Here is a 25,685-nt window from a genome sequence, read left to right as displayed (position 1 = left end):
AACTAAATAAAAATGTATTATTGCCTGCTATTGGAGCATAATCTTTTCTGATATTTCAGCAATCTTACAAACTACTGAATTGAATTCAATGAAATTTTGCACACTTATTATGTTAGCTAATATGAGTGGGGTAATTACATTTTTAGACCTGAAAAATATTCAAGCATCGTAGAAATCAAGGTCAGAGTGTGGTTGCTAGCTATTGGTTTACGAAGGAACAAAAAACATACACTTTTTATAGAAGCCTTATTTGTTTTAACAAGATTAAATTTGAAATCTTTTTAATATATTTTTCTTAAAGAATTTAACTTTTATCATCATGTAAGTCCTTTCAAACTCTTTAAGTTTTTATATGACAACAATAGAATACCATTTTTAGAGATTTTTATATCAATTCAATTTTCTCGTTAACATAATGACTAAACAGATACAATAAAATTGTCAATAGAAAATATCTCTACATGGTTCATTAGATAAAATAAATGAAAAACTGTTCTAGACTCTCTCTCATTTGAATGAATTCCACAAAAGGAATGTCATAACAAGAATTCCATTAGATGAGTCATTTGTATAGACACGAGTCATATATGATTTACCATTAGGGAGCCATTCCTGGCAGTAACCCATTCACCCAATCATTTCAATTCTGATATATTGCATCTTGCATTTTACAATCCCATAATGGTTAACAACTCGTCATGGGTGTTCTCACAAATAAATGATTGACCATTCAATGATTTAACAATGAAAACACCTCTCTAAAAAGAATGACGTGTTACAATCATGAAAATTATTTGAAAACAAAGTCATTAAAAAACAAACAAAAAGAATGAATAAAAAAAAAACTCCCTTAATTGGTAATAACTTCCACACCCAGTCAAAACGTGTTGCTTTCTTTTTCTTCAAATTGGATCACAAAAAAATATGATGACGACCCATGCTTGGATAATAATGTAACGCATGTTAATAATAATAAATTATGTCGTGTTTTCCAACTACTCTAAAAAACAAATCCCGTTCTATCCAATTTAATTTTATAAACACACAAAAAAAAAAAAAAAAAAAAAACAAAATATGTAAAGGACATTCCCCTGGATATGAAGTCATGACATTGGCACGTATTGTCTGTAGTTGTCAGATTTTTTTTGTTGAAAAGAGATTCCCTTAAAGAAGCATTCTCATTCTCCCGTCTTAGGACCGAAATTGAGTCATCGTATATCGTTAAACTTATAAGATTCGTCGAACTTTTCTGATGGCGGGCGACAAGAATTTGATGTGTGTCTCGCTCGTGGTTCATTTGGAATTTATGGAATTTTATGAGTTTTTGGTTGTGCCATCATCAGGGGTTGTTGGGCTTTTTTTAAATCCTTTTTTGAGCGATTATCACATTAAATTTTCGAAAAGATGCTTGGCGGCAGGATTAAAATAAATTGACTAAGTGATGACTCTTATTTGTTATTGATAGGAAGAGGGAAACAAATTAAATCCGATTATATCGAGACTCGAATATTTCTTAGCTGAAACTGTGTGTTTGTAAAATTGTGTGAATTTTTTTTAAATATTTACAAGAAAATAAATTGTTTATATTTGAAAGCATTTTGAAAAAAATATATCTAAGGACCTTATAAATTTTGAAATAATTTTGTTCCCAAACTTAATATTTTAAAGATATTTATTTTTATAAATGGAAACGGGTAAATTTTTTTAATATCTTTAAGAACATTAATATTAAAAATTTGTTTTAGGACCTTAATATGACCTCAGTAATTTTGTTATTACAAAAAGCGTTAAAAAATGTTTTCAACCTCCCATTCTTTACATATCACTGATTTTAAATTTTTTTTAAGACCCTATCGAACGACGATAGTGAAACAATAAGAAGGACAACTGTCAAAGGACCCCAATATTTACATATGTCACAAAGGATGGAAGCATGTTTTGAGAAGAAGAACTCTATTCAAAAGCATAATAGACCAATTCTAAATCAATACCGTCAATTTTTATTCGTACAATACCTATAAGGTCAAAAGCCTCGAAAAAAAAACTTGATCGGATCTTGTAAGCCATTATCTTGCAAGCCATTAATATTCAGAAGACAAAATATTTACCTCTTTTGTATCCGATACCATTTCGAACAAGACATTAGGAATGGTCTTCAAAATAGCAATGGGGTCCTAAACTAGTTTTTGTTGTAGTTTTCCAAATTTGAAGTGTGTACTCACTTTTGGAACATATGACAGCTGTGTGACGTCTCTTTGAGAAGCACATTATTTCGTTGAAAAATTTTAAAGGTTTTTGGACTTGTGTTGTCAAAGAACGGTGCTTAAAAAAAAAAGATGGACAACGATTTTTTTTTTTTTTTCAAATATCTCAACCGCTACTCTTTCCTTAGGAAGTTTTAATTTGTTCAGAAAAAAGTGAGCTCATTCCACGCTGCCTCAATCTACGTGATCTACTTTATCTCGTCCGCATTTAGTTAGTCGAATTCCATCTCTTTAATTTCAATTGCAAATATTTATTCACTTCATCTTTTCAGCACTCATAAAATTGCAAACAAAAAAAAAATCTGAAAAAAAATATATGCCTCGAGTTCGACTAAAGAGCGGAAATCCGCCCACTCTCTCCCTCCTTTCTATCTCTCGACTTATATATATTTCTGCTTTTTGCCTTTGTGCTTCTAATAACTACTCTCCACACATCATTACACCATAAACCACGTGAATATTAAGACAATATTCTTCATAATTTGCTTCTGTCTCAAGGACGTATCCAATCAAGTGCGCATTCATAACCCTGCCCACGTACACAAGAGCGTTATTCGGTTCAACACTCCTCCGCCGACAGAATACCACCGCCAAATCTACATACATAAACAACAATTCCGGGCATTTTTTTTTTTTTTTTTTTGCCAATCAGCTTGGTCCTCCGGACTTCATGAAAGTATCATTTTTGTTGGATTCTTGTTGCTTTTGGATTTGGTATTTATACAGAAGTCGTGTGGTTCAACGCAGAATAAAACAAACAAAAACACATACTCGTATGTCATTTCGTCGAAGTGCACTTTACTTGCAATGCAAATCGACTTGGAAGCCTATAAATCGTTTCAGTACTCTTCTTTTGATTTGTTTTTATGATTTTTTTTTTGTTTTTTTTTTTTTGTATTTTTTTGTTGAATGAATGAAAAGTTATGACTGCACACGAAAGAGATCACTTGTTGATTTATAATGAGCTACAAGCGATGATTGGCTTTTTATTTGCACAGAAAAATAACAATGTGTATTGTGTATATAGCTACTTTATTGGGGGGTAATTTATATTCTCGAGGACGTCAATATACATTTTAAGGAAGTAGGCAATATACTCAATTTTTTTGGAAGTATTTAGGTACTCAAACTCATACTCGTTTATAGAAACAAAAATTAAAATACTTGACAGTAGTTGGAATTGAGGATATTATTTCTAGAAATTGCAATTTTTCAAAATTATGCCTATTTAAGAGTGAAACAAAATTTATATTGCCAAAATATCATGATATTTAGGTTAAAAGACCTTAAAACTTAAAATCTTCATACAATTTTACACTTCGTTTCTTAAAATTCACATTCAATTTTTCTGAAATTTTATATGGGAAATTCTTTATGTTAAAAAGAAAAATTGCTTTCTTAATTCTAATAAGTAAACAGGAAATTGATTGACACAGAAAATGCATCACAAAGCAAGTAACCAACAAATCTTTGAGGGACCCCTAAATCTCACCATGAAATTTGATAATTTTTTAGTTCAAAATATTTTTTTTTAGAACCCTTTACCACGGAATAATATTTCTTTATTATTTATATTAAACTTACAGCTTTTGACATCGTTGTGAAAAAAATTTTCGGAATTAAGATAGTAGCTACAGTTTTAAAGAGAGTAAAATGATAGATACTTGAATTAACTCGTTTATGCATTTTTTGAGTGACTTATGATTTATGGCAATACCAATTTTTTTTTTTTTTTTTTTCAAACATTGGTCAAAGGAAAATTAAAAACACAATAGCTTGTTTGTTTAGAAATATGCCTGAGGTCCAAAGCACTTAGAGCAAACATTAACATAAATAAAGAAATTTTTTGGGGTCTCTTGATCCCAATCAAAAAATATATTCCACATAATGTATTGAAAGACATTTCTCATACAAAATTGAGTAAAATATGGCAATTACTAGAATGTTTAGAAAAAAAGTTGCAAGTAACCTTTAAGACCTTTATCTCAATATTTTTGAATATGCCAAAAAAAAAACCTTCAAAAATTATGTTCTACCTTCAATTTTCTTTTAAAGTATTCCGAAATTTTCAAGAGGTTAGTTTGTAGAAAAAATTTTGTTGGGACCCATTGAAATTTTCTTACTAAGCTTTGAAGATTTTAAAACCTTAAAGGAGTTATTCAAATAGAAATATATCTTACTTCACTTCATGAAATTATACATTAAGACCTTAAATTTTGCCTTGAAATCGTTTTCTGTCGAATTTTTAAATTTTGAAATGTTTGCAAATAAGACATTTTTGCCATATTTCATAAACTCAAGTCTTTGAAAATATTTATTTAGACCCCAAATTGTTATTTTTAAGATATTGTTTCCAAACATAATACTTTGAACGAAGATACTTCTACAATCTCTGATGGCTCTAAACACCTAAGTAATAAGAATTTGTTTTAAGACCTCATTTTATACCTTAATTTACAAAAAGCCTTCCATTTTTATAGATCACGAGCTATTAAAGAGCTAATGACTTATAGAGATTTTAGTTAACACCATCGAAAATATAAATTTTTAAGAAGTTTCAACTAAAATTTTTTTCCGTAGAATTTTATATATTTTTAATTGTGTCATATGAGGTTGTTAAATGCTTTTGAGCAATCTTGAAAAACTCGATTTATACAAAAAAATTTTAATATCTCTTAAGACCTCGGTAATTACATTCAAAGAACCTCATTTTTATATGAAAAATTGTTTGTGGACCTTATGTTATACCTTATCTTAAACAAATTTTAACTTTTTTCATTTGGTATGGTCATTTTGAGACCCTCTTTTTTTATTGACCCACAAATTTTGCATTTTTATTTAACTTCTCATTTTCTACAGAAAACAATAAATGTTAGGTGCCTAGCGAATTTTCTTTAATTTTTCCACAAATATCGTGTTACCTGTGAGTCATGTGAATTTCACATCTGTTCCTTTACAACCACAAATGGACCTGTCAATATAGGATTTCCTTTATCCATCTTGTCTCGAGTGTTTGCCAATCTAATGGCAATTCATTTCAATTTTGGTCTATCTATTTGGATTACTCACACACACAACTTTTGCCAGCTGCTGTTTTTCAAACTCAAATGAAAACGTAACTCTATTCTCTTCTAAGTAGGTGCTCAAGTATAGCTCCTTTTTTGGGGTAAAGAAAGTCATCAAAGTTAACGCTTAATGTTGTAATATCATCAATAAATGATACTCATTAGCATTTTTATTAGTTCGATTGGGAACGGATATCCAAGGTTAACTAAACACAAGACACACTCTTTATTGTTTGTTGAGGCCATCGAAAAGTTATATGCTATAATTTTCTTCACTTGACTTCCTCAATTTGTGTTCACAGTGACATTTCAATCTTTGCCGGGTTAAATCAAAGAAAAAAAAAAAAACTCAAAAGAAAACCAAAACCCAATCAACCGTAAAACAAGCAAATCAAATCCAATATACATGAGGCACACCCCAAGAACACAACACACACAGCAAAACCAAACAAAAATGTGTCCAAAAACCGGGTTGTGTTGTGTCACGTTCTTGCCACAAAAAAAAAGCATTTTATGTGTGTGGTGTGCCTTCAAAAGGTTAAGGCCATGAGCACAAAAAAAAAAAAATAAAAACAAAAAAGGAAAAACAAAAAAAAAAAAACACAGTTGAATGGTCTCAAAACATACACATGGTTTGGATATGAAGGAGAAAAAAAAATGTCACAACGGGACAAGACTTTTTCCCTCACAACAACAACAACAACACAAATGGTATTCGATGTCAAATTGTATCTTTTGAGGATCAACATTAATCTTTAGAAACTTTTCTTTCTGATTCATCAGCATGACTTAGGAATGAAAATCTTATCCTCAAAACAGTCGTATTCGTATTCATCGTTAGAGCCGTTGTCCACCTTCCGGCATTAGAGAGAGAGTCTAGATCTCAAATAGAAGATACGAGATGCGCTTCTTCTATACTCTTCCTTGTTTTTTTTTTCGATCCCACAATTCAAGCTCCATAACAACCTGGTCACAAATGGCTATCGGTTGGTCTTTTTTTTTTTAAGGAGAAAAAAAAAATGACGTAATTCATACGAAGGACTATCGTAGAGCCTATCTGGCTTTAACCTACTTAAAGAAACAGGTGAATTTCACCAGCAGAAAATGAGAAAAAGCACTTAAAAAAAAAGTTTGTGAAATAAGATGTCTGTGGTCTCGATTAGTAGAAAATTTGATAGTGAACTCAAAACCTCTTGATCTGCATCATACCAAAAAAGTGAACAATACTATATTATTTCAAAATTGTGGTCTTTAAGGAATGATTCAAGAAAACACGTCTGGGTCCTTGAGAAGATAAGGACCCGTAAAGTAAATAGTGGGTTTTGTAGGAGTATTTTTAATATTATTAGGTTTATCATTATTCATTAATTTGAACACTTTAAGCATTAAGAAGAAAATAGTATACGACTGAGCCTCGATTGAGACCTCTAACGGATACAATTCTTTACTGTGGAAGAAAATTTAGAAAGAAAATTTAATCAAAGCAAAAGGTTTCACACTTAATTTTGAAAGTATCAGTAGTAAAAATTTTAGCTAAGAATCGATAGGGTCCTAAGTCTTTTCCCATAATTTTGCCCTAATTTTTTTCAAATTTTTTTTTTTATAAGATTTTCAAATTATAATAAATAGGTAAGCTTTGTAGATGCATATTTTTGAATAAAAATTTAATAGGGTCATGAGATATATTGGCACTCAAATTTCATTATACAAAATGTAAGAATGATAACAAAATGGAACAAAACTTTAAAAATATTTTCGAAAATACTATTCGAAGGACAAGGGACCCCTAAAACGTATCTTTATAAATGAGTTGTTTACAGTTATAAATACTCTTGATAGGGTCGTATGGTCCAAAGAAACGTTTGGTGGGAAATATAGTGTCAATAGTTACTGTTGGCGAGATATTGCATTGAGGGAGATCCACAAAGAGTTTTTATAATTTACTTCATAAAATTTTCTTGAGATCCTAAATCTCATTTACCTAGCAATTTTTATATACAAACATGTCAGTGTAAGTCTTTTAGATTATGAAAATCCTCCAAAGTGAAGTGAAAAAGTTCGATGGGCTCGTAGAAATTTTAAATCTTCTTACTATAGGGTCTTAAGGAACAAAAAAAAAAAACACTTGAAGGAAATATCTTGATGATAGACACTATTACGGATTACCGTTAGTAAAATGACCTACAAATATTCTGTATAATTATTTCTTAAAAGTTTTTTTAAGGTCCTAAATCCCGCTAAGCAATTTTACCTACAAATATTGATATCCAGACATCAGAAAACTTTAAAAGCAAAAATGTCTTTAAAATTATAAAATTGCTTCCAAAAAAGTGAAAAAGTTCAATAGGGTCAAAGACCTTAAAGGTCAATATTTGTTTTTAATTTTTGACATAGCTTCATTTTTATTTTCATTTTGGTGAAATTCTTCTTCCTTCAAAGGAGTCACAATTGGGCATAATATCAAGCACAACCAGTGCGAGTTTGCAAACTGACTTGTCAATTGCAATTAGCATATGGTCGAGATGGTAATATCTCTATGGCAAGTCTGTCTTGTCTGGTGTGGTGGAACAAAACGATTCTTCTTTTTTTTTTTTGCACAAATATAAATATAAAAGCCTGGAGAGTATAGGTACAGTGCACAAATATATAAGCGTGGATTATAGAAGAATTAACCAAACGACAAACGACCAAAACGACGACGACACGCTGGATATACAAACATTTATGCAAAAAGAACGTGCCCCAATCCGCATCTATTTGTGGCTCCTTTTATGCCCACAACACACGACAGCTATAGCGAGCGTCGGCGGTGGTGGCGGCTCATCGGCGGCGGTGGCAGCGCGGCAGAAGCCCGGCTTGTGCTTGATATTTCTTGCAACCAAGCGTGTTAGCTGACTTGCGTTTATTTTTTTCTTTTATTTTGCATTATGATTTGCGAATTCTTGAATTAATGTTTTCATCATTGACGCCAATTGACACACTTTTATTACTCGAATAACAAAAGAAGCAAACAAAAAACTACAGAAATTAATCAGAAAGCAAAATTAAATAAATTGCGTGGCTTAAAAAAAAGTATCTTTGTATCTGGGACATTGTGGGTGAATTTATAGATAAATTGAAAAATGAGGGTAAATGGCGGAAAGGAGGCGGCTTAATAAGAAAAAAAAAAAAATTAATACAAGCGTGCAGCTGAATCTGCGTGAATTATTTGGCACGCCGCAATTTAATAAACCAAACAAAAAAAAATAATCATAAAAGAAATTCTAAATTATTACAGAGAAATAGATATACACCGAGTAGATAGATAGATTTATGCTTAAAAGATTGATATTTTATATGCAGCTGGTAGGAGAGTGGAGAGGAGCAGAAACACCACCACTTGTTAAGCAACCATTAAAGGAATATGTTGTATCTACACAATATCGTGTCGTGATATTAAAAGAAAAAAAAAAAGAAACGAGGACAAACAGCCAATTCAGACGCAATGTACTCTCGTATAATTGATTGTTTTGCATGCAAATTAAATTATGGTGATCGAATCAATTAAAAAAGGAAACTATTAGAAGATGAGGTTTGTAATAGATGGAGTTTTGGTTGAAGTTGTGAGTGGGGTGAAACACAGTGATAATTAATAAAGTTGAAGACTTTGCAAAGGTGAGGGGATTCACAACAATGAAAAATACAAAGTTTATTTAAAACCTAATTTTAATAAGGTCTCAATTGGGCCCAAGGAACTTTAATGGTTTTTTTTCTGAAAGTTGTAAGTTAAACATAAACTATGTTTCATTTACTTAAAATGTCTTAAATTATTTTTTCTAAGGACTAAGGTCCTAAAAGGAAAGGGGTCAATAAAACTAATAAAAAAGAGATCCTTGGAGATATTTTGAATATTTCATCTACTTTTACTTATTTTTGCAAATATCTTTATAGGGTCATAAAAGCATTATACAATACACCGTTTTCTTAAAAACAAAATATCATCAAAATAGTAAAGTTCAAACCCAAGGGGTCCTAAAGTACATTTTTGAAATACAGGGATTGTATCGTCATCAATTGTAAGGTCTCAGTGCTTCTTTATTTTTTTTTTTTTTCATAAACATCTCCAAACTTTTTGATAGAAAAGGGGGTCTTAATATACCTATTCCCGGATTTTTTTTTCCTAAATAAACACAACAGCAAAGCTGTTAATAGTTTCTTTTGAGGATTATTAAGAAAACTCATCTCACCGAAAAAATGGGTTTTAGAAACATAATTTTATGAGGTCCAAAGAAAATCAGTAAAATTTCACTAAAAAAAAAATTAATTGAGAGTAAATATAATAAAAGCTTTTTATTAATTACATTTTAAACAAAAATTCTTCTAAAGACTAACGAATATCTTAAGACCCTATCTTAAACTTGGCAATAACAGTGGACTGGTTCTTAAATATTGCGTGAATAGTTGTTGGTTGTTCAGTGGCAATATAAAATTGAACAATTTTTTTATGTTCAAAAGAACAACAATGCTTTGGATATAATTTTTAAGGTCTGAAAAAATGATACATACAAATGTCAAAAAGCTCGTTGTCAGGGAAAAAAAAAAAGTATTTAGCAAACATAGCAATTAGTGGTATGTTCAAAATTATATTTAAATTAATTTTTTTGATTGAATAGGGTCTCAAAAAAGACCCTATTCAATAACTTTTCAATGATGATTATTTTAACTCAAAAGTAAAATTTTTGACTACAATACAATTTTGTAAAAATACTCAAAAATGGAAAATTTTTTGATGGTCCAAAATGCATTCTAAGATTCTTTCTCTCTTACAAGTTGACTTAATTTTTTTTGTGACACTTGCATCCATAATAAATGATTTCCGATCTTCGATTAGAATCTGTGCCTTTTTTCTACCTCTCATTAAAATAATTCCATGCAATGGAATTATGACTCACTATATTTTTTAACTATCACTCAACACATCTCTTTGTGCTTCAATTTAAATTTAAATTTTATTCAAATTAGATATTTTCCAACAAAACAAAAAAAATTAATAACTTCTCTCTCAATAATTTCAGTCACCACAACTCAATTAAAATTGGAAATAAACGTGTCGAAAGCATTTAACGAAAAATTAAAAAAAAAAAAAAAAAAACCTCTAACCCCCAAGTCAATGACACATAGCAAATGAATTAATCGGATCTATAAGAGTTTGGAACACCAAATTTACCGAGCACACACAACATAGAAACTCATCCTCATTCGTTAAGTAGACCTTCTTTTTTTGTTGTTTGTGTTGTGTATCTTTCTGTGGTTTAACCTATAATTTATGGTTTAACGACAGAGTGTCCGTTCAACAGTCATTTATATTTTTTTTTTTTTTGAATTTCCCGCCCCAAAATCGACAATATAGCTTAAGGCTAATATTCGTTACTATATAGTCGTCGCGGTTGTCGTTGTTGTCGTCATAGTCATAGAGCGCCCACACACGTGTTGTGTTTACATCCGAGGAATTAGTCACTCAGTTTTTTTTTATAATTTTTTTTTGTAACAGTCCAACGCCCGCCAGCGTGTAAACATAAAAATGTTACAAATGACCGCTTAAGCGGTTCTTAAACGGCACCTTTGATCTAGCGAGATACTAAATACTCGGATCAATTTTTTTTTTTTTATTTTTTTGTATGACTAGATATTTGATAGTTTACGTGGTTTAAGTTGGAAAATTATATGTTTTTTGTATTCTGTGCTTTGTATTTTGTATTTTGTATTTTTGTATTTTTGTATTTTGTATTTTGTATTTTGTATTTTGTATTTTGTATTTTTATTTTGTATTTTGTATTTTGTATTTTGTATTTTGTATTTTGTATTTTGTATTTTGTATTTTGCATTTTGTGTTTTTTTGTTTTGTATTTGGTATTTGGTATTTGGTATTTTGTATTTTGTATTTTGTATTTTGTATTTTGTATTTTGTATTTTTTATTTTGTATCTTGTATTTTGTATTTTTGTACTTTGTACTTTGTATTTTGTATTTTGTACTTTTTATTTTGTATTTTGTACTTTTTATTTTGTATTTTGTGTTTTGTATTTGGTATTTTGTATTTTGTATTTTGTATTTTGTATTTTGTGTTTTGTATTTTGTATTTTGTATCTTGTATCTTGTATTTTGTATTTTGTATTTTTGTACTTTGTAGGGGAGAGTGGGGCTAAATGTAACAGGGGTAAGAATTAACAGCTAAAAAAAGCGATGTTCCTTTCAATATTAAGAAACGCGTAAAGGAGAAAAATGCTCAATTTTTGAATATCTACCGGCACATTTTCTTCAGATGAAGATTAGACGACAGGGTGAGAAGTTACACTAGTGGTGCCCAAAAAATGCATGTTTGTAACTTTTTTTTTTAATTTTATTTTTGGTCTACCTCTTTACCCGAAAAAGATAGAGTGCTAAGTGTTTTTTTGTTATATGCAACCGTGTTTTGGCTCAAATTGCGTGTATGTGTTATGTCTATATCAGTTTCGCTTTTTTTTTAAATTGATTTTATGTGCCAAATTTCATGCTGGGGCTAGTTGTAACATTTTTCCGGGGCAAGTTGTACCATGTAAAAACCTACCTATACTGAAAAACTGTTTACCTAATATAATTAACAACCCTGAATATGAATGCTTGTAATTGAATTTGTATTTATTTTGAAATTGGAAACACATTTTTGAACCACCATTTGAATTCATAAAGCTTATAAAACAATTTATGAATTCGAATAACTTTTATTTAAGACTACTGTCAAATTTTCTCTGGAAATCTTGGATTTGCTCCACTTTTTACAAATTTGCACCAAAATTTCATGACTAAGATTTGTTTTTATTGTTATTAATTAAAAACAAATAAATATAAACAAATAAAGGTATTTTTCTCTTATTTTTAGTTCTTGGTACAACCTACCCCGGTATGTGTTACACTTTGCCCCGTATGTGGGGTAAGTTGAAACAACACGATTTTTTTTTTGGAAGCTATATTTTTCAACATTACCGTTATGTTTTGCTAAATTTTTATGATGGATCTTGGAGCTAAAACATGGGTCTTTAATTTAAAAAAGGTCTGGTTGACCCACTTTCAAATTTGTAGGAGAACCATCGATTTTAGAAAAAAGTGTTACATTTGGCCCCACTCTCCCCTACTTTGTACTTTGTATTTTGTATTTTGTACTTTGTATTTTGTATTTTGTGTTTTGTATTTGGTATTTGGTATTTGGTATTTGGTATTTGGTATTTGGTATTTGGTATTTGGTATTTGGTATTTTGTATTTTGTATTTTGTATTTTGTATTTTGTATTTTGTATTTTGTGTTTTGTATTTTGTATTTTGTATCTTGTTTCTTGTATTTTGTATTTTGTATTTTTGTACTTTGTACTTTGTACTTTGTACTTTGTATTTTGTATTTTGTACTTTGTATTTTGTATTTTGTGTTTTGTATTTGGTATTTGGTATTTGGTATTTGGTATTTTGTATTTTGTATTTTGTATTTTGTATTTTGTATTTTGTATTTTGTATTTGGCATTTTGTATTTTGTATTTTGTATTTTGTATTTTGTATTTTGTACTTTGTATTTTGTATTTTGTATTTTGTATTTTGTATTTTTTGTATTTTGTTGTATTTTGTAGGTATTTTGTATTTATTGTTTTACATTTTGTATTTTGTTTTTTTTTTGTATTTAGTATTATGTATTTTGTTCTTTTTTGTATTTTGTTTTTTTGTATTTTGTATTTTGTAGGTATTTTGTATTTTGTGTTTTGTGTTGCCTTGTTTTTTGGTTCTTTTATCTTTTTTTCTCAACACACCTTCTCAGACTATTTAAGTAACTAATGGGTAAACATTGAAACTTCGAACTAGGCTGGGCCAGTTTCTCAGGAGGTCCGTGTGTGTGGTTTCCAACAGACAGTAACGAGCTAGCTAGAACCGTGAAGATAAAGACCACAGGAAGAACTTGCTGATATCCGTATAATGTTCATTTTCGTGTACAAGGTCGCCGTATCGAAAAAAATACCGCCATTCGTGTGGTTAAATCAACTCTTTTTCATTTTTCAAAAAAAAAAAAATAAAAAAAAAAAAAAAAACTCAACACACACAGACAACACAACACGTAGTGATAATTAATTAATACAATTTTGGCAATCAAGCAGACGATAATAATTGGCTGATTAGTTTCTCAACGGTGTTTTGTCGTCAATTCACCCATTTTCCTAAAATGGTGCACAGCACCTCGCAGTACTCCATTAGAATAGTGCAGGATTGAGTACGAGTCGAGTAGGTACTAACTACTTCCACGTACGCAGGGCAAATTCGAGTCGTTCGTTCATTAATTGAGTTCGAGTTCGAGTGCGTTTTGAAAATATAAATAAAAAAATGTCGATGACACGTAAACTAATTGAAACGTGTGTGATGTGTCGTTATGTGGCGGACAGAATGATGGGCCTCCCAGGTGTCTAATATCGCAGTTAGATAACTGGTCAAAATGTGGTATTTAGGAGAGTAGTTGCTGTTGGAGTTGATTTAAGAGTGTGCCATAATTGAATTTACTGGTTTGAAATCAATGTTAGTTCGATATTTTATGGTAGGCTATAGGATGAGAGGAAGCCCTTTGGGGAAATTTGGTGTTTCTGGATGCATTTGAATATGACGATCACGAAATCTGTCAACTGCAATTGATGACAAATTGTATGGGGGAGTATTGAATATTTGATATTTTTATATCAGATAGAAAATTTTGTGAAAAAAAAAGAAGAAGCAATAATATATTTTTTCTAAGCAAATAAATGTGACAAGAAATAAATTGTTCAAAGGTGTGAAATGAGTATTAATTTCATGTTCGAAATGCAAATTACCACGAGTGTAGTAGCAATTATTATAGCTGTCTAAAAAGTCTCAAAACATGAACAGCATTTTTAATTTTTATTTTGAAAAAAATCAATTGAAATTTTGTTAAGAGTGTGAACAAATCATTTCTAAAATTAGGGAACAGACATTTTACATAAGATAATTACGAGACATTCATTCACAGACAATAATTTATAATATTGTAAGAAATATGTAGATAAATTAAGTTGGAGACGACATGTGATACATCTTACTGGAGTACAAGGGTATTGTTGTTTAAATGATTGAAAAAAGCTTCCGGATGAAGGATTGCATGTTTAATAAGAGCTTATAATATTTCTGCAAAACAGAGAGGAAATTAATTTTGTAGACATTTTTTTTTTTCTCGAGGAAAAAATTAACAAACTTAAAAAATTTAAGGAGGAGGTTTTAAACAATTAGGACAATCCTTTTTTAATTTAAATTCGTTCCAAATTCATCGTTTTGCAAATCAAATTCACCCTTTGGAAAAAAATGCTTTAACTTAGTTATAATAAAATAAATATTCACTTCAATTCACTTAAATTTGTATTAAAAAATATAGGAATTGATACCTTGTCGTTTTGCTATGAAGATCATTAGACCATAAATTTGATGATCCAATGAAATAAAAAATCAAAGTACAGTTTTTTTTTTAGCTTGTATTATAGGATAGTGCATTCAAGATTTTTTTGTCATTTTTATTAAGTAGTTTTTCTGTATTTTCTACTTGAAATTCATAGGGTCTGCTATGGACACACAAAAGAAAGCATGGAAATCCTTTCATCAGTTTAAAAAAAAAGTTGGGAATTTTTAGACAAACTGAAAAATCTTAACTTTCATTATAATATGACAAATAAATATCATATTTTATAATCATTAAAAATGTAATCTATGGAAAATCAGTTTCTCATGTTTGAAATTATTTTAAAAACAAATCGTTAAAATCCAAAAATCAATATTTATTTAAATAAATAAAAAAAAAAATAAATAAATTAAAAAAATTTACCTACATTTTAACAAAATTTTATCAAAATCAAATTATGCATTTTTGTAAAAGAACCAATTTACCTACACAATTTATCCTAAATTTCCTGATCACTGATTTATTCGAATAATATTTTAACTTTTGACCTCTGAAAACCGCTTCCACACTGGGTTACTATCGAAGCGGATGGGCTGATTTACTTCAAACTTGTTTTGTAGCCTTTTTTTTTTACAATATTTTAGAAAAGTTTGATTTTATAAAAAAAATGGTTCCAACGATTTTATATGAAAATTGAGGTATTATTTGTTTTCCGTCTACATATTTTGAAAACAAAAAGTTTTCTTTAGAATTCATTTTATTAACGATTCCACCTCTAGAACACTTTTTTAAACGACTTGTGGAATTTCAAGGAATTATTCAAAAACTTTTGTATAACTTTAAGATAATTTAAAAAAAAATTAACAAATAAAATTAATTAGGTATGGAATCAAACAAAAAATTCAAAATATTGAAATCATTTCAAAATGATCAGAAAACGTAGAAATCGTGTAATACACATTGAAGCCAGAACTGCGACTTCAAAATTTCTTAACGAAACAAGATTTTCATTTGTCCACGCTTCTAAAAAATTTTAGAACACATTCAGTTTTTTTATAGAATGTCTGAAAATCGCCTAAAACGCTCAAATAAAGGTACCGTAAAACCGGGTGATTTTGGCCTGGCGGGTGACTTTGATTTTGACATGGACACTTTTTTAAAAAATTGTTAATATATGAAGGATTTGTCTGATTTTTTCCAAGTTTCTTTGTAAATTCGTATAATTTGATGAATTTAAAAGTGATCATACTAGCTTTATTTAATTAAAATTAGAAATTAATTTATATTAAAATTTAGTTTTCTTCAAAATGCTAAAAAAAAAAATACCTGAAAATGTTGGATGGGTTGAACATATTGCAGAAATAGGATTGCCAAATGACTTTAACTCCGTTATGTGTATTGCTTTGCAAGTTGAATTTCTTTCATTCTACTCTTGTAACTATTTCACAAAAATTAATTTTAATTTTTATATAAAAAATGCCATATGGTAGGGTGACTTTGGCCGGCATATCGGGTGACTTTGGCCGGGTGGCCAAAGTCACCCTCTTAATTTTTGCACTAGACTTTGTTTTTATATATTATTATATATTGACAAAACTTATATTTGGCAATATAATAAGAAGGTTATCAGATCATGCATATCAACATTTGGCAGCACTAAATTGTAGTTATAATGTAATACACATATGCAATGTTTGGCAGCACCAATACATAATTTAAATGTAATCACCATCCTGATGCTTGCTATAACAACCACCAGCATACACATATAAAAGGAAGTTCATAAACTTATATGAACATTTTAGAGAAGAATTAAGATGCCGAACACATACAAAAGGACGGGGTTCGAAAAGCCTTACAAAAACTATACCCCTGAAACATTGGAAGATGCTTTATTACAAGTTCGAGAAGGGAAAATGTCATTAAACAAGGCCGCAAAAGAGTTCAACATCTCAAGATCCACGCTCCAAAACAAAATTAAGAAGCTTCACACAAAATCTGTTGGTGGGCCAACCGCTCTTTTGGAAGACGAAGAAGCCTGCATCGTAAAAATGCTTCTAACAACGAGTAACTGGGGATTTCCACTTTCAACCCTCGATCTTCGCCACATCACCAAGAGGTTTCTCGACAGAAAGGGCAAACGTGTTTCCAAGTTTAATAACAATTTCCCAGGGAAGGATTGGGCACATTCATTTCTGGAAAGGCACAAAGACCAAATAACTTCTCGAATGTGCCAAAATATTACTCCAGCAAGGGCAGCCATATCAGTCTCAACAATGTCTAGCTACTTCAACAACTTGGAAAACAGTTTGGAAGGTATACCACCTGAAAACATCAGCAACTATGACGAAACCAATTTTACAGACGATCCAGGATCCAAGAAAGCCATTTTCTCCAGAGGCGTTAAGTATCCAGAACAAGTTATGGCCCATTCTAAAAGCTCAGTTTCTCTCATGTTTTGTGGCACAGCAACAGGACAGTTGTTGCCTGTTTACGTTGTTTATAAAGCCAAAAATGTTTACAAGAACTGGATGGAGGGTGGTCCACCTGGCTCTCGATATAATGCTACATCTCATGGTTGGTTTGATAACAGGGTATTTTCCGATTGGTTTCAAACTATCTACCTCCCTTACGCCCGGAGGTTAACTGGTCCAAAGGCAATCATTGGTGACAATCTTTCGAGCCATTTTTCAGAAGATGTTATCAAACTAGCTGAAGAAAATAATATCAAATTTATTTGCCTTCCCCCCAATTGCACTCATATTGCTCAACCACTAGACGTAGCATTCTTTCGACCTCTTAAAACATTATGGAGGAAGACTTTAACAGAGTATAAGATTGCTAACTCGAAAAACAAAACAGTGCCGAAAGATGTGTTTCCTAGGCTTCTAAAAAAAGTCTGGGACAGGTTACATGAGAACGACAAGGCAAGAGAAAATTTGATATCTGGCTTCCGGGCAACTGGAATTTATCCATGCGATAGGCAACAAGTTTTAAGTAAACTCGACAAAACTGAATCAAGAACAAATAATACTACCAGCAACATGATGAACCTTAGCGATTCAGTATTGGACTATATGAAGAGCCTTCGGACCCCGGATACCTCAACCAGGAAGCCAAGAAAGAAAAAAGTTAACACTGAACCAGGTGCTAGTGTCACTATGGCGGACTTCACATTATCGTCGAGCGTTTTAACACATTCTCCCAATGTAGATGCACCCGATGATGTCACTGAAGAAATGTCCACGGATCAGCCCGGCCCCTCAAAAATAAGTCACAGACGGAAGCCAAGACGCCGCAAGGCAAGATTATATTTCATTATTTTATTGATGAAATAAATTAACTAGGTTTGTATGTTAACAGGTCATCGTTTCATCAGACTCCTCAACCATCAATACCACTCTAAACTCGCTCCAGTCTTTGTCTTTGGATGACTCGGACAGTGTTAACCTCGCTTCTTGGCAAGAGCAACAAATTATGATTGACGAAGATATGATGGCCAGCGAAGAATCGTCCATAAAGGCTGGTGACTATTTTCTGGTCAAGTTTCCAGTTAAGAAAAAATTAACATTTTACGTCGGCTGCATCTTAAATGTTGATAACGATGAGGTTACAGTGTCATTCCTGCGAAGAGGTGCTGGGTACAGCTTCATATACCCAGAAAAAAAAGACGTTGCACAAGTCACCAAAAGTGATCTGGAGAAGAAACTTCCTGTTCCAACGGTTGACCGCAGAGAGAGACTATTTTTTTCCATATCATTTGAAGGATATCAAAATTTATGCTAATTTTAAGGTTTTGTTTTTTTTAATCAAATAAAAACCCACATGTTTTAAAAAATCTGGTCTTTCATTTGGGGTGGGTTAGACTGACGTGGTACTTGTAGTTGAACTGCAAATATAGCAAACGTCCTACCGGCCAAAGTCACCCGGAATGGAGGGTGACTTTGGCCACCCATATTTTGGCAAATATCTATAGAACTGTCGGACAGATTTCTTCAAGATTAATCATACCTATAGAATGAGCGAAGTAGGTAAATTGGTTGAAATCTTCATTTAAAAAAAAAAATTATTGCAAAAGTTATTCACATTTGAATTTGAAAACGTGCCAAAGTCACCCGGTTTTACGGTAGGTATATTCACCTCGAGTTCTTTACCATTACACTGGTCGGCAACGGATATAGAGCAAGAACCAAACCCTACTTTTCGAGAGGAATTTTGTGTGCTGAGTCCGAATCTGAAGTCAAAATTTCACTGGCACGTCACGTTTTTGAAATAATTGAATATTAATAGGTCAAAAACGCGTGTTTTTCGGTACATTTGACATCGAATTACATCACCGTTAATTTTTTTTTTTTTGTAAAACTACTTATGCAATCTCAAAACGCCATATCAACACGTCCTAAAGGTATTTATATTTTTTCAAAATTATTTTTTTTTTCTCAAAGATATTGAAAAAAGAAATTTATGATAGAAATCTCAAAATCTTGATTATTTTTTTCAAAGTAATGAATGGTTTTTTGAATCAAATTACATCTTGCGTCTTCTGATTTGGACTTATAAAGAGCAACATATTACGGAAAATATATATATTTTTGACTAAACATAAAAAAAAACTCAATTAAAAATTAGTTTTTGAAGCTTTATAGCGAAAATAGTGATGAGTATAGCTCAAAAACTAGACGTGATAGAAAAAATCTGTAAACAGTTTTGAATTCAGCACACTAAAGTCAATCAAAATCACCTTATAAAGTTCTTGCTATCGACTTTTTTTAGTTTGTTGCCGACCAGTATTATTAGTAAAAATCATCGTTATTGTCGATCCTACTTTTAGGAGATAGGTTTAAAAAAAAACCAATTTTGTACTGAAAAATTCAAAGTTTCTCAAATGCCCAAATATTATTTTTCTTTATTTTACTGGTGTATGTAAAAACTATCGTGTAATGGTTAGCCTACAAATTGTTAGCCAATTTGATTTTTAAAACATTACTTTTAATGCTTTGAAAAAAAAAACTAGCAAATTTTTCAGTGTCGAAAATTTTTTTACACAAATTCTTTTGATTTTTTTTAATCTTTTCTTTTTTAGACAATAAATTTGTTTTCTATAATTTCAAAATAAAAAAAAAATTAATCTACTCTTGACATTTTTAACTTAAGATTTTGTATTCAATTCCTTATTTCCAATGCCCAAATAAAATTATCTTTTTATTCACTTACAGCTTACAGGTAAACGACCGACCGACAACGATTATATAGATTAACGAAATTTTACCGGCCAATAAAAGTTTGTTTGTTTCTATATTATTTTTATTTTCTTGTTTACCTACGACATAACCTAACGATTATAAAAAATAATTTAATAGCTTTTAATAGAAAAATCATAAAAACAACCTAAATAAACAAAAAATTCAAGTTAACCACACTCCAAAACCACTTTATCATAAAAACAAGACAACAATAAAAAAAAAATCAATTTAAATTTTGTTTTACCTTCGAGTACACAATCATTTAAACTCATTCAAAACAACCTTTCATTGACTTTAAGTCTTGAAGTAAAAAAAAAATAATAATAAATAAAAATTCCCTTCACTTCAAATCAATTTCAATTAAAAAAAAAACCCTAAATCGACATCTCAGTGTAACTTATCCAATAAAAAAAAGGTCAAAAAGTTCAAATTATATCCTCTTCTCTTTTATTTTTTCTGAAAAATTCAAAACCTCATTACAAACAGATGACATACAAATAATCGGTATAAAGTGTAATTGTCACAAGAAAAAACAAAACAAAAACAACAAAAATGACAATTTTAATACAAAAAAAATAAGAAATAAGAAATTACAAATGCGGTAGGTTGAAAAAGATACAAAAAAATAGACACAAAAAAAAAAAACAAACATATGGTCAGTACCGATAGATACGGATACAGTATAAAAGATAAACAATCGGAATGACATGTCACACAGTGCACAGTTGACATGTCACACTAACTGCACCATTGCCGGTGGTGGTTTGATGTTGGAGGATTCAAGTAAACGTAAACCTATCTAACAATGGACAAGCGAAACAAAAGACAACCTCAACTCTGTTATCTTTCAAGGACCATAATAATGTACCTTCCTAAGTGCCCCAACCTACCTTTATTGTATCTTTAAATAAGGGAGGACAAACTGTCTGTAGGTTTTTTGAGGGTCTTATATTATAATGAGACTGGACTCACCTTTTGTTACACACGAAAGTGTTATTGTTATTTACTTATCCGGTTTTGGTTAAATTAACTCCACAGAAAAGTATCTTTTTGTTGATCTCATAAAAATGTCACTAAAAGATACAATCATAAAGATTCAAAACCATCTACACAATTAATAGAAAATAGCACAAAAGAACGCAAAATTTATTTTTAAAAAACTCATCATTGGATAATTTTTATTTTCTATGAAATAATTGAACTCATTCAATTATCCTGAAGAATGAGTAATCGCACCAGAGCTCTATAACTCACTTCACTTCAAGACGCCTACAGAGAGACGACACAAACATTTATTTAAAAAAAAAAATAATAATAATAATAATTTCTCGCGAAATTTAATTCGAAAATTGTTTGCGGAAATTCCATTCAATGTACGAAAGAATCTCAAAAGATACGTAACAAATTCATAAAGTATCTTTTTATGTTTGGATAAGATACACTCAACGACGGACAACTCTTAACCGCTCAACAGTTGGTCGGTAACTGACTGAATGAAACACTACTGGATCAGATGAATTGAGTTGCCGGTTGTTGTCTTGTCTCTGTTTTTGTTGGGAGTTTTTGTGGAGGTGGTTAGAAAAAAAAAAAAAAACTGATCATCATAAAAGACAACAAGTATCTGAAAGATTCTTTAAGAATTAATTTTTCCAATTGGAATGCACTGATTGAAACTGCTTGATCAGTTTTGAGAGAGTCAGATACCTACATATTCAAATTGAATCGTGTGGAACCTATGTGGATCGTAGAGATATCGATTGGTTATAGAGAATCATAAACAGATGTTCAAAATGAATCTACAACAAATAAACATAAACTTTTTAAGTGTGTTTATAAACAATGAACATTGAGGCAAAACAACAACAACAACAACAACAAAAAACAAATGATGACACGATTTGGCACGAAATGAGTCTGAACTTTGGTTTTAATTTTATTTTATATTTTTTTTTTTATTGTATTTTTTATTTGGTTCAACATATGTTTTCTTTGGAAATGATGTAGTTTTTTGGTTAGTGTATTTTGTGTTGATATTGCGATTCATTAAAATGTCATGTGTTAATGATTTGGTTTTTTGTTTTTTTTTTTTTTTTATTCATCTTGGGCGATTTTTTTTTTTAATGTTTATAATTTCATGATAAGTTGTGAATTTAAAGAAAGAAAAAAAAAAGGATAAATTTAAACAAAGGACTTGCAGTTCAGTGAACATTTAAAAAAAAAATGTGCGATGATCACAGGAGAAATATGGATTTGGATATAATAATTTTGCAATAGGTCAGTGACTTGTTGATTAGATATGGTAAAAAAGATGTTGGCCTTTTAATGACTTAATTTATGGAAATTAGTAGGTAGGCTTTTATATTTTGTGGGACACATTTTGTCGTTTCTCAGAACATCGAATAAAAAAAAAATTGTGATTTTTATATGATTTTCAGTTTTTTACCTTTTTTCTGAGCTAGTTCTAGTTTATTGTGGGATTTTTTTTTTTTTTTTTTTTTTTGTAGAGTTTTGAGTTTGAAAATTAATTCTTCGAAAAACTATTCCTCAAAACAACTTGATTTGAGCATCAAAGAAAAATTTTCGGACTTTTCCCGGTATAGTGAATGTTGCCTGTTGATTTTTAATTACGAGTATGTAAATATTTTTTTTTTATTTATAAAAAATTTCTTAGAAAATAGCTCCTATCGACTAAAGCGTACATAAAAAGGGGAATACCCCAGAGGAAAAGTTTAAATTTTGTTAAGAGACCAAAGGTAAAAACTAAAGAACCTCTCTATTTTTTTTTTATAAATATTATTTTCAAACATATTAAAAAATAGTACGCCATTATTCGACAAAACAAAGTTTCAAAGGAATTCATAAGTCTGTTCTCAAAAAAAATAGGTTAAAAAAAATTATTTGAAATTTTTTTTTTTTGATAAAAAAAAAATTTTTCCTTTTTTTTAGTTTTAACATTAATGTCACTCAAAAGTTTTTTTTTTAACTTTTTACGGCGTATATGTAAAGTCCTACTTTTTATTATTTATTTACTAGAACATTTTTTTTATTTAAGTAATTTAAGAAACATTTTTGGATTAAAAAAATATTAATTTTTTTTTTTTTTTGAAAATTTAGTTTTTTTAATGGATTTTCTTGAAAATTTTAGATTTCGACTAATTTCAAAAGTTCAAGAATTTCAACAAGTTAAATTGTATACTTACTTTGGAGGTTGAAACCATTTAAAAAGATATTTTTATAATTTTTATAACAATTTTAACGTTATTTTTTTAAGTTTTTGCTAAATTTTTTTATAAAATAAAATTTAATATATTCTTTTATGAATTTTTACATAACAAGCTTGAATATTATAAGCAGCTTTTACTATTAAAGCAAATTCATGCGAACCAGTAATGGATTTTATTTTTACTGAGTTTGAATTTTAAAAACTATTCCACTTGGTTTTAATAAAATTTTCTTGAACCTAATATTTTGAGCAAAACAAAACACTAAAGAATAATACAGAATAGCAAAATTTCAAAGGAATCATATTCCATACTTTTCTAAAAGTTGGTGTTTTAAAAAAAAAATTATTATTGATTTAAGAATATTAAGAGTCTTTAAAACATTTTCTAAAAAATGTTGTCAAAGTGATTTGGGTTGTTTTGCAGAAAACCATAAATTAAAAATAAAATGCTTCTTCACGTATTCGGTACAATTTTTGACAAAAAGTTAAGTCTGAAGATTGATACTTGTTAATTTTATTTTTTTACGACTGTTAAATTAAAAAATTATTTGTATTTTAAGTGGAGCGCTTTGGAGTTGAGGTCACTTGAACTTTAAAATTGGAAACTAGTAGAGTAAAACTATTCTGAATTAAAGAACATGAATTTTTCGGAAACGTTTCTCCAAATTTTAGAGTTTCTTAATCGAAAAAAAAATCTTCCATTTTTTCAGTCATTATGTCAAATTTACTCGTATTACGCGTCAATGTTTCAAGTTTGACCCACATTCATATGAAAATCAACCAAAAATAAACTACTAAAAGATAAATAAAAAAATACACTACCTGCTACAAAAATTAAGTATTCATTCCATAATATACCCCAAGATGAACTCCAATTCTATTTTTTTTTTTTTCTTTATTTCGAAATATTTTTGTTTGTTTCTATTTTTAATATCAACAACAAAATCTTCCCACCTTTTTCTTTCCTTTCATTCCCATATTTTTATTTATATTTATCTGTTCGCACTTTTGTATTCCTTTCAAGTGAAGCAGCGAAAGACTGAAAGAAAAATCAGGTAGCTCCAAAATCACCCCCCCTAATAAACACTAAACACCTAAATTTTATGTGCAAGAAAAGACGGAAACATAAAATAAAGCTCTAAGTAGAGGTATTTACGTTAATAGACTATAACATTAGTTTTACGAAATTCTCGAAAATATTTCAAAATGAGGTTGTTAATGGAATTCTATGAATTAATGAAATATATCTTTTTTTTTTGGTTTTGAGGAATGGAATTTAGAGGCATTTTAAGAGGATTTATGGAGGCTCGTGAAAAAAAAAATCCAACTCAAGACACATTCCATATAATCAGATTTTAATTTAAATCACGTCAAAAATTCTAAAATTCTAAACAAGAATAAATATTGCAAAATATGTCTCCATTAGACTTATGGAATGTATATACGAGAGTGAAATCTTATAACAATAATCTAAATTCTCCCTTTCCTACTCTCTACAGGATCTCATCTGGAAGGCAAAGGCATTTCAATTATCATTTTAATAACCTTTTGCTTATTTGAAATTCCAAAAGGTAAATAGACTCACAGCCCCTGCCTTGATATCATCAACGAGCAGCGTCTGTTAAAACAAAATATTAAAATCACCCACCAAAAAAAATGACAAAGGAAATAAACACACAACAGGCAACACCATCATCATCATCATCATCACACTCGTGCTGACTGGCGCTGCTGGGATTCTGGAACGAGATGAGATCAAGAGACACTACACACTCCGAAGGGAGAATTGTTTATAATTCTGCTGGCTACGCAGAGGCAAAAAATTAGCTATATAGAAAAAGAGGACTAGGAATTTCAAGAATCAACCACAAAACAAAAACAAAATAAACGAAAAAAAGGATGATAAATGCATCGAGTATTAAGCCCCTCTCGTCTCCTTTCTATCCATCACCATCATCAGCATCATCCACATCATCACAATCAACAAAACAAAACAAAAACACATTCAATGTTGTTTTCGTCTAAATAAAATTTTGGACCTCAAGTCCTAAACAAATAAGCAAAAGTGCATCCATCCATCCGTTCGTCCGTCGTCGTCGGTCGTCATCGTCCATTTTCCATGGGAAAAAGGAGGCGATGATAGTTAAGTCAAAGAGAGTTTGTTCTTTTCCCATCAGTTTCCCAGACCCGAATCGTCTCTATGTATTCCAAACTATACCTTTTTCGAATACGAATCTACAAAGTTGTATCTGGGATAGAAAATAAATAAAACATCCTGAATTCCCAGGCTCTGTATTCTCTCTCTCTCTCTCTTAAACCCAATAGAAGTTTCAAGATTTTAATGCAAATTTTGAGTTCAATTAATAGATTGAAATGTTTTTTTTTTTTATGTTTTTTGTCTGTTTGTTTGGATTTTTAAGGTGAAATTGAAAACCTCAATG

At 30.1% G+C, this 25,685-nt stretch overlaps 2 protein-coding genes across 7 annotated transcripts in view; one reads left to right on the top strand and one right to left on the bottom strand.

The window, feature by feature from the left end:
• The window catches only part of LOC129913020 (protein sickie), a 375,806-nt gene that overhangs the window by 247,860 nt on the left and 102,261 nt on the right, over positions 1-25,685 (bottom strand). The window lies entirely within an intron of this gene.
• On the top strand, positions 15,920-18,897 carry LOC129913023 (uncharacterized). The gene is made up of 2 exons (XM_055991358.1): positions 15,920-18,080; positions 18,142-18,897. The coding sequence occupies exons 1-2, from the start codon at positions 16,596-16,598 to the stop codon at positions 18,562-18,564; spliced, it is 1,908 nt and encodes a 635-aa protein (XP_055847333.1). The 5' UTR covers positions 15,920-16,595; the 3' UTR covers positions 18,565-18,897.

This window comes from Episyrphus balteatus, chromosome 3 (genome assembly GCF_945859705.1).
Source record: "Episyrphus balteatus chromosome 3, idEpiBalt1.1, whole genome shotgun sequence".
Lineage (NCBI taxonomy): Eukaryota > Metazoa > Arthropoda > Insecta > Diptera > Syrphidae > Episyrphus > Episyrphus balteatus.
This window is presented reverse-complemented; position numbering and strand designations above follow the sequence as displayed.